At 45.9% G+C, this 9,436-nt stretch overlaps 1 protein-coding gene across 1 annotated transcript; it reads right to left on the bottom strand.

Moving 5' to 3' along the window:
- Positions 1 to 848: 848 nt before the first annotated feature.
- Positions 849 to 5,984, bottom strand: LOC133077644 (ATP-binding cassette sub-family C member 12-like). The gene is made up of 6 exons (XM_061172438.1): positions 5,888 to 5,984; positions 5,287 to 5,446; positions 4,146 to 4,224; positions 3,067 to 3,180; positions 1,365 to 1,529; positions 849 to 1,262 (listed from the first exon to the last, which is right to left on the bottom strand). Exons 1-6 carry the CDS (start codon positions 5,982 to 5,984, stop codon positions 849 to 851), a joined length of 1,029 nt encoding a protein of 342 aa, XP_061028421.1.
- Between the last annotated feature and the right edge of the window lie 3,452 nt (positions 5,985 to 9,436).

Raw genomic sequence — 9,436 nt, 5'->3', positions numbered from 1 at the left:
ACCCTGCATCGAGCAAGTCTCTCAGTGCCATTTGTCCAACGGCATTTGCTCACTTCTTGTCTCTTTGTCATACTTTGGTAATTCTCACAATATTTCAAATTTTTCATTATTACTGTATTTGTTATGGTGATCTGTGATCAGTGACCTTTAATGTTACTATGATTCACTGAAGGCTTGTAAGATGGTTAGCATTTTTAGTAATAAAATATTTTTTCATTAAAACGTACTTTTTTTTAGACGTAATGCTCTTGCACATTTGGTGGACTACAGTATAGTGCAAATATAATTTTAATGTGCACTGGGAAACCAAAAAAATGTGTGACTCACTTTATTGCAATATTTGCTTTATTGCCATGGTCTGGAACCAAACCTGCAGAATCTCCGAGGTCTACCTGTACTGGCTAAACATTGGTTATCATTATTCAACATACTTTCTCCCTGGCCAACATTTCAGTGACAATAGGGGTGGGAGGGGAGGGCTCCCTGAGACCAATCCATGTCATTGCACATGCTAGCAATAGTCATCCCTCCGGAAGTCACTCTTTGCTGGGTGCCATACTGACAACCAACACTGTCCCTGCTACAGGATGAGGGGAATGGGCATGAGGGGCTCTTGTGGAGGGGTTAGGAGCAGGGTGCTAGAGTCAGACTGGTTAGGGTTCAAATCCTGCCTCTGTTTTTTCCTTTTGTACATCTATAGCTAAGTTACTAACCTCAGTGAGCCTCAGTTTCTACCTCTGGAAGATGGGAATAATAAAAGCGTCCATCTCATGGTGTGAGGTGAAGAGTCAATGAAATTACTCATGTAAAAATGCTTATCACGGTGCCTGGCACATCACAGGGGTGAGTCAGGATTGGTATTCTCTTCTGGACAGTACAAGCCCAGGGGAGCATGGGCAGAAACAAGTAGCAGGAGATGATTCATATTTTAGTGCATCGGAATGAGCCACAGGGATCTTTGTAGCCTCGGCGCCCTCCTGCCCTCCTGGAAACACCTTCCTGAAATCATAGACTGATTGTCTGGCTGGTGCTGGGTTGGTAGAAAACAAAGCATCCTCCTCCATCACACAGCTGGCATGGATTTCCACGAGCAGCACAGACTGCCTGGTCTGCTTGCCACATGGGGGAGTCACTGGACATCCATCCATCAAAGTGAAGACTGCACTCAGCCTGGAGCAGCTGCTCCAGAGCCCAGTGGATGTGGGTTTGAAGACCTCAGATAGCTTCTCAGCAAGGACTTCAGGCTTATCAAACTTGACCACCTGAAAGTCAGAGAAGAAGAGCTGAAATTGTCAGAAAATATCCACCCACCACAGAACCCAAACCACTGAAGCCTCTGGAGAGGTGACGCCAACTTCCTGCACATTCCCGTTTTCCATGACCAGGACGCGGTCACAGTTGAGGACCGTGTTGAGGCAGTGGGCAATGGTCAACACAGTGCAGTCTTTGAAGGCATCTTTGATGGTGCTCTGAACAAGGGTGTTGGTCTTAGAGTCCATGGAGGCAGTGGCTTCATCAAGGAGAATGATCTGTTGAGGAAGGAGCGTTGTGAAAGTCACACCAAGCCAAAGCTATACCTAGAGGGAAACTTATAGTCTTAGCTCAATTTATTAAAAAAGAAGGGCTGAAAAGTAATGAGCTAAGTATCTGTCTCAGAAAGTTAGAAGAAGAACAAGAGAATAAAAGTCGTATCACACCACCTTCATCTTCCTCAGAGGGACTTGCTGGAGAAGGAAGGTTGTATATTCTTTACTCCCCTTTTTGTGAATGGTTTATTCTAATCCTACAAACCAGTAAGAAGAAATGCCCCATGGTCTTTATCTACTGTACTACATGAGTTAGCATGAGATATAATAACAGTACTTGTTATGTTTCCTACTGCTGCTATAACAAATTAGCACAAATTAGAGGCTCAAAACAACACAAATTTATTATCTTACAGTTCTGGAGGTCAGAAGTCCTAAAGCCAAGGTATTGTCAGGACTGCATTTCTTTTGCAGGCTCAAGAGAAGAAATGGTTTTCTTGCCTTTTCCAGCTTCTGGAGACTGCCTGCATTCCTTGGCTTGTGGCCTCTTTCTGGCATCACTCTAACCTTTACTTCCATCGTTGCATTTCTTCTTTCTTTCTGACTCTCTTTCCTCCCCTTATAAAGACTTGTGTAATTACACTGGGCCGAACAAGGTAATCCAGGATAATCTCCCCATCTCAAGATCCTTGACTTAATCACATCTGCAAAGCCCCTTTTTCCCAGGTAAGGTAACATGTTCACAGATTCTGGGTATCAGGACATGGGCATCTTTGGGGGGCCATTATTCTGCCTGCCACAGTGCTGGTTTGCCAGTCAGAGGGCTTGAGTTCAGCTCTAACTCTGCTTGACTTTGGCTAAATTACTTGACTTCCCCAAGGCTCCATTTCTTTGTCTGTAAAAGGGAGTTACACCTTATCATGAACATGAAATGCAAGGACAACACATCAACCACTCAGCGCTGTGTAGTGCCACAGTCAGGACTGAATGCATGCTTGCTCCCTTCCCTGTCATTAGCACATGTAGAGAGCACACACGATGGGTTACACTTTGATCAGGGTTCAGAGAATGGGATTTCTAAAGCAACAGCAATCCCTTCCCCGAAATCAGTAAGCAAAGATGGCTAAGTCACTCAGAAAAATGAGTATAAATTTTACAGTTCTTATATCCTGGCATTCTGAAGGCCTTCTTTAGTATCCTGAGTACTGTTTATCAGGCCTCAGAATCATTCAGGGACAAAGGGAAAAAGTTGAGAGGCAGATTTCTCAAACCCAAACCACTTAGGAGGACAGAGAGAATACCTAAGCAAGACATCCCGGGGAAAGGCCCAGGGGAGGCAGGTGCTATTGCTGTAAATGGCTGTTATTTTTCAATTTTTTCCCCTCACAACTTTGTCTTAAGAAAAAGTGATGGGTTTTTAAATGGCCCAATTGCTCTCTCTTTGTTGAAAGACAAACGCCTGGCTCTACCTCTTGGAATGAGTGGCGCTGCAGGAAATATCCAACATTTGACCAATCCATTTGCCACGCTGTTTCCTTACTTTTGAATTACAGAGAAGCGCTCGGGCCATACAAAGCAGCTGACGTTCCCCTACTGAGAAGTTTTCTCCATTTTCTGTGACTTCTGCCTGTAATTTTTCCAGGAGTTTCATTATCTATAGAACACAGAGAATGCCATATTTGTGCTGATGATCTATAAAATTGTCCTGTATCCTCCATATTGATTGCCCCCTTCACTCGCATTTATCAGCTGGCTTTATTTTACTGCAGAAAACAAAGTGCAAAACAACAATCATTTCAATATTGCGAACAGGCACCAGGGAAAGACCAAGGAGTAGGCAGTCATTAATAATTTAAAATCACAGTGTGATTCATAGAACCCCGTAGACACCTTGCCAAAAGAGTACAAATGATGCACATATGGCTCCAGAGAAACACAAACAAGTATAAATGGCTTTCAGGATCCTTATTTCTATGCATACAATGGAGATGGGATGGAGTTTTCCGGTCACCAAGGAAAGGTAAAGACAGGGTCTGATTTATCTAGCATGACAAGTCAAAGTGGCTTTGGGAGATGCTCACCTTAGTACCAAGTCCTGGGAAAATAAAATTCCCTCTGGGCTGCAGAGGTGGCCACGCTCACCTGCTGACCCCAGCTGCAGCTCTTATAGGACAGGGTTCCGTCTCACAGATGGTTCATTCCATGCTATGCCCTCTCACCTTCCCAGAGTTTATCTGCTTCAATAAGCAAATGAGGCTATTGGCAGAGCAGTAGGGCACTTCATCTGCTCTAGGGTCAGATGGACTTGGGGTCAAGTCTCCATTCTGCTACTCACACCTGGCTACCCTGAGTCTTAATTTCTGCATCTCTAAAAGTAGGGGTAGGAGTACCAGTCTCAGAGGGTTGTAGTCAGGACCAACTGAGATAATGCATGTAGAGCTCTTGACTGAATCATTGCAGTGGCCTAATAAATACTATCTATTGTCGCTTTTAACAAGGAGTAATGAGGATTGACATATGTGGTGCCAACAAACAACTGGCCAAATCTAAACCTGAGCCAGGTGTCTGGGGCACTGGTGCTGGGAAACGGACTCACCCCGGACAGCCCCAGAGACCTACAGTGTCTCTCATGAATGTCCTCTCCAGAACCTGCCAGAGCATCTCATCGCTGTGACTCCCAAAGGGATCCAAGTTGTACCTGCAATGAAGGAAAGGAGAGGAAGCTGAATTTCTGAGGACGAGAGGATGGGAGAGCATGTTTTCCACAGCATGAGGAGGAGAGCGGGAGGTGGTGTGTGATGACGCCGCAGCAACCAGAGCAGCACTTAGTCCAGGGCACTGGTTCATGAAATACCAACCTCAGGCCGAGAGACCGAGGACCCATGACTCTGGGATGGAGCAGAAACCACCAAGGCGGGCAGACCACCAACCCTGCCAAGAGATAGCTCCGAGCGAGGCACTGGGGAGACACATTTGGTCCTCTCCGTGGCCGTGTGCAGCAGAGCGGATCTGACCTTATGCAAATTCTTGGCAGAGAGAGAGGCAGCGAGCAATTCCACCTCCCGGTGTGTTCACTCTGCCTTCAGAGGCAAGAGCTTTATCTGCAGCTCCCAGGCCTCGCAGAGGGTGAGCACCTTACATGCAGGGTGTGAGTCTAGCATTTCAAGACACGGAAGGTCCTTTTCATTCAACTCTCAATACAGCCCCCTACTTCATCTGGTGCTCAATGGGGGAAATGTCCCTCTTGTTAGAGGGGCAGCCACTACACTGGGGTAAGTGAGTAACTGTGGTTTTCTCCTTGTGCTTTGATGACAGATCTTGAGCCCTGTAGAAGTTGCAACCCTACTGTTCTTGGACTTGAGCAGTTTCTGTTCACTTCCTCGTGGGAGTGAATTGACGTACTTCAGAAAGGATAGCTACGTACGTAGAATAACCATTTATTTTATTGTGCAAACTGGGGTAATTTAGGGAGTGGCCACTGCTAAACCTGACAGGATGCTGAAACAGGCATAAATCAGGGCTCTCCAGGGTCAACTGGGACGTCTGCTCACCCTGCACATAAGCATCTTGCGTATTTGTAATGCAGTTTATAAAACACAAGTAATGTTCAGGCCCCTAGTCCTCAGCTCCTCCCAAGGCTTGTGAGCATCTCAGGATAGGACGGCCCCAGGCCAGCCACGGCGCGGGCGCTTCACAAAGCTCTTGTTGGTCTGATTTCACTATCCAAAAATAGGGATGCACAACGATCAAAAACAGCTACCTTACTGTACCTACAAACAGGACAGGACCCTGGGGGATGACAGTCAGCTTGGTTCTGAGGTCTTCCCAACCAACAGTGCAGATATGCATGCCATCAGTGAGGGTTGTGCCACTGGCGGCCTCCACCAGACGAAACAAGGCCATTCCTAAGGACGACTTGCCTGGGAACGATAAATGCAACAGCAGCAAATCAAACATCAGTTTGTATTCCATCATATCTGATATCTATCTAATCAAGGGAATTTTTAACGCAATGAAAATGACATTGTGCAGACAGAAATCCGACTCTGCAAGGGCACTCAGCTACCCTAATACAGTTAACCTGTCCACCCCTGCAGGGGCTATTTACACATGACTCATCCTCTGGGCCTCGTCTCACCAGAATGATTCTCATTTAATTAATTCAAAAACTGATGTGTGTTTACTTCCAATTCCACACATCCATCCAACCTGAAATCCTAATTTACAGTAAAGAGATGTCAGAGAAAAAACAACCAATCCACCACACATGCACATCACCCTCTGTTGTGATTTAACTAGCATGCCCAGTGGAAATGCAAAGAAAACAACCTGAAGGAAACACAATTAGAGCTTGTCCTCACCAAAACCTGTTCTTCCAACAATTCCAACTGTCTGCCCGCTCTGGGTGTTCAAGTTCAGCCCGTTGAGAACAAGGGGAGTGTTGTCTCTGTATCTCATCTGATAGTCTCTGAATGTTATCTCCCCGCTGCTGGGCCAGTCGTGGGGACAAGTCCCTACTTTGAGGGGGTGAGTGCATTCAGGAACACAGGTCTGAAAAACAGAATAACAAATGATGGGTTAATAGTCATTTGCTTTTCCATTCATTTCATTCATTCATTCATTCACACAATTCTAGGTACTGGTATTCATGCTGGTGAACTGGGGAAGTCAGATAATAAACAAGAAAAGAGATGAGAAATGAAGACAATAAAACAGAGTATTGTAATAGAATACACAATGTGTGGGGTGGAAGGGGTAGGCGGGGTAAAAGTTACTTAAGTGTTGAGGAAGGCATCTGTGAGGATGTGACATTCAAGCTGAGACCTGGAATGCTGAGAAGATGACAGCTACAGGAAGATTCATTCCAGGCAGAGTAGACAGCTAGTGCAAAAGCCCTGAGGCCAGAATGAGTGTGGGGACTTTGAGGAACAGAAAGAAAAGTCGTGTGGCTAGAGCTTGGTGAATAGAATGGATGACTATAAGGGACAGCTCATACTGGGCCTTGTGAGCCTGGGCAAGTGTCAGCAGTGTGACCTTGAAGCTGTGTGACAAATCCAGACCAAGCCTTGAGATTTGCAGAATTTGATCAGATACAATTTCATTATCTCCAAGAGTCACTGTGGTGTTAGAAGCAGGAAGATGACAGTAGCACCGGGTGTCAAGTTCAGAGTTACTTGGAAAAGGAATTAAAGTTTTATAAGAGCCCAAGAAATGCAAATCTCCTCTAATTAAGGAGGAGAGCAACTTGACTGCGTTATAAGACAAACCCGTCCTCTGAATTATAAAGTCTCTGTTAACCAGGAGAAATAGAGCTCCCATGTTCCCCATTAGGATGGCTGACCAGCCCACATCGCTGGTCGATAGGCAACCACAATTAGCTGAGAAAATAATTGTATTCCTAGACAGTGAGTATTTTTAATCCCTAGAAGATTTAGAATTAGTAATAATAATATTTAAGAGAAGCAAAATTGGAATAGTAGTATTTTTAGTTTATGGAATCTGCATATTTGGTGCTTTAAGTATTCATAATGTTAATAACATTCAGGCTTGTGATTCTAATTTAAAATGTATAATTGAATAACTTATTTTAACATGGTTTTAAGTTTAAAAACTTACTGTTTATATACAGTATTGGGATTGTCATGAGAACTTAAAGCTCACCATATTTACAAGTTTAATTTATTAGATTTATATAGCCTCAGGAAGGTTTGTTTGTTAAATCAGATTATCGAGGTACTTAAAAAGGAAATGGAATGCATTAAATTTTAAAATGCAGTTTAAAATGTTTTAAAGTGTTTAATTAAGTTTGTGAAAGGGGCCAAATGCTGTTCAAAGGCCCTTAAAAGTGATTGCTTGAATTGGCACGACTGCTTTTCAAAGAATAGCAGAATTTGTAAGGGGAACATAAAAGCTTTTAAAGAAGAGGAAGACTGGTTTTTTCAATTTACAATTTTAGTCAAGTAAATATTAATTTTTAGAAACTAAAGTAAGCCACTGAATTCTCTCTTCTGTGTACAGAAACCGCCCTTGAGGAAATTTTTTTAAAAAGAACCTCTCCTTCATCATCAAGGACTTTAGACTATATTGTAAATATGGGTGTTAAGAAAAGGGGTTGTGGTCTGATTTCAGTTTTTAAAGAGATCCCTTTCACATGTAAAAAGATCAAATACCTAAATTCTGCCAGAGTTAACTGGCTCCTCCTCTTGCACTGATTTCTTACCGAAATGTACTCCCTGAGCAGCTCCACGGAGGTGAACTTGGCCTGGGTCTCCATCCCTGTCCGCACACACACTTGGAGCAGCCCACTCAGCTGTGGAGGGGGCGACAAGCAGCCACAGTCAGAGCCCTCTCTGCCTTCAGGGCCGGCTTGTGAGTCACTCCTCCCGTCTTACTCAGGACCACACCAAAAGCAGGCCTGCATTCCCAGCCAAGTGCCCAGATGTAAAGACACTCCTGTTGGGGTGTTTTGCCTTTAAACACTTCCTTTGTATTTAGAAACAAATGGTAATTATATTCTCCCTGGCACTCCAGATGGTCAGAGTCATCCCACTACAGCACCGCTCAGGCACAAGCTTCTTGGTTGGAGGGGTGGGGAACTGTTGTGAGCAGGAATTCTCCCAGGGCCTCCGCACTGCTGGAAACCCAGCACTTGCAGCCACCTGGTGGGGTCCTGCACCTCTGTGCCCTCCCTGATTACCCCACCTGCATCCTGGAAGCACCTGAAACCCAATCACCACAGATATCAGAAGTGGAAGAAAACCATCAAGCCCATCTGCTTGCTTCGGACATGAGAAACTCTAGGCTTAGACGGTGGCCTGCTAAGGTCACCCACCTTAGGCCAGGATCCCCCAGAAGCCAACCCTGAGGTTTGAGGGCAAGCAGGTTGAATGGAGGTCCCCCCCCAAAGATATTCCACATCCAAATCCCTGGGACCCTTGAATGTTACCTCATTAGGAAAAGGGTCTTTGCAGGTGTAATTAAGGACCTTGAGATCAAGCTGGGTTACCTGGGTGGACCCTAAGTCCAACAAGTGTCCATATAAGAGACAGAGGAGGAGGAGATATGAAGGTGGGATGGAGATTGGAGGGATGCAGCTACAAGCCCAGGAAGCCAACAGCCACCAGAAGCTGGGAGGGACAAGGAACAGATTCTCCCCTAGAGCCCTCCAAGGGAACATGGCCCTACAGACACCTTGATTCTAGACTTCCAACTTCCAGGACCGCAAGAGAATACACTTCTCTGGTTTTAAGCCACTAGTTTATAATTTGTTACAGCAGCCCTAGGAAACAACTCCAGGAGGTGGACCCAGAAAGTCCCAGTAGGAGCTGGGAGAACTGAGGCACAGAGGAGGAGAGTCCGGATAGGCTTCACTGTGGGCAACTGAAGCTTGACGCCCCTGGGGGTCCTGGGAGTCCGCACGGAGCACACCTGACTTGTCCCGAGGATGCTACTCCGTCTCCACTAACTCCCTGCAGGCATCACTGGGGCGCTGGGAGGACTCCCCATACCGCAGGTGCAACCTGCCTCAGCCTTGAACCGAGCACCTTCCCACAGCAGTGGGAGGCCAGCTGGCCTGCCCTGGAAGGGGGGCCACCAACAGCATCTGCCTCGGTCGCAGGGTGGGCTAGTGGGCTGGAGGAAGGACCAGGTCTTCCTCACTAGGTGAGCAGTGACCAGGTGCCGGCACAGTCGGGGCTGGTTTCCCAGGGGTGAACGTGATAGACAAGACCCCTGCATCCCCACGGCCTGCATTCTAGTGGGCCGGTGGGATGAGACACAGGCAGTTTCAAGGAACCCTAAGAATGTCAGTTATATGGTAAGATGTGAAAGAGGGGCTAGGGCTGGGCTGGGGGGTTACCTTAGTTGGGATGATTAAGAAGACGGTGTGTGCTGAAGCATTCACGGTAAGA

This window comes from Eubalaena glacialis, chromosome 18 (assembly GCF_028564815.1).
Source record: "Eubalaena glacialis isolate mEubGla1 chromosome 18, mEubGla1.1.hap2.+ XY, whole genome shotgun sequence".
NCBI lineage: Eukaryota > Metazoa > Chordata > Mammalia > Artiodactyla > Balaenidae > Eubalaena > Eubalaena glacialis.
The sequence above is the reverse complement of the archived record's forward strand: the minus strand, read 5'-3'. Positions and strand labels throughout refer to the sequence as shown.

Coding starts and splice junctions, on each gene's coding strand:
- LOC133077644 (XM_061172438.1), bottom strand. CDS start 5,984: ATGAGATACAGAGACAACACTCCCCTTGTTCTCAACGGGCTGAACTTG. Junction 5,447..5,887: donor TGTTGGAAGAACAGGTTTTG/GTGAGGACAAGC, acceptor TATCGTTCCCAG/GCAAGTCGTCCTTAGGAATG. Junction 1,530..3,066: donor CGCTTCTCTGTAATTCAAAA/GTAAGGAAACAG, acceptor CTTCCTCAACAG/ATCATTCTCCTTGATGAAGC.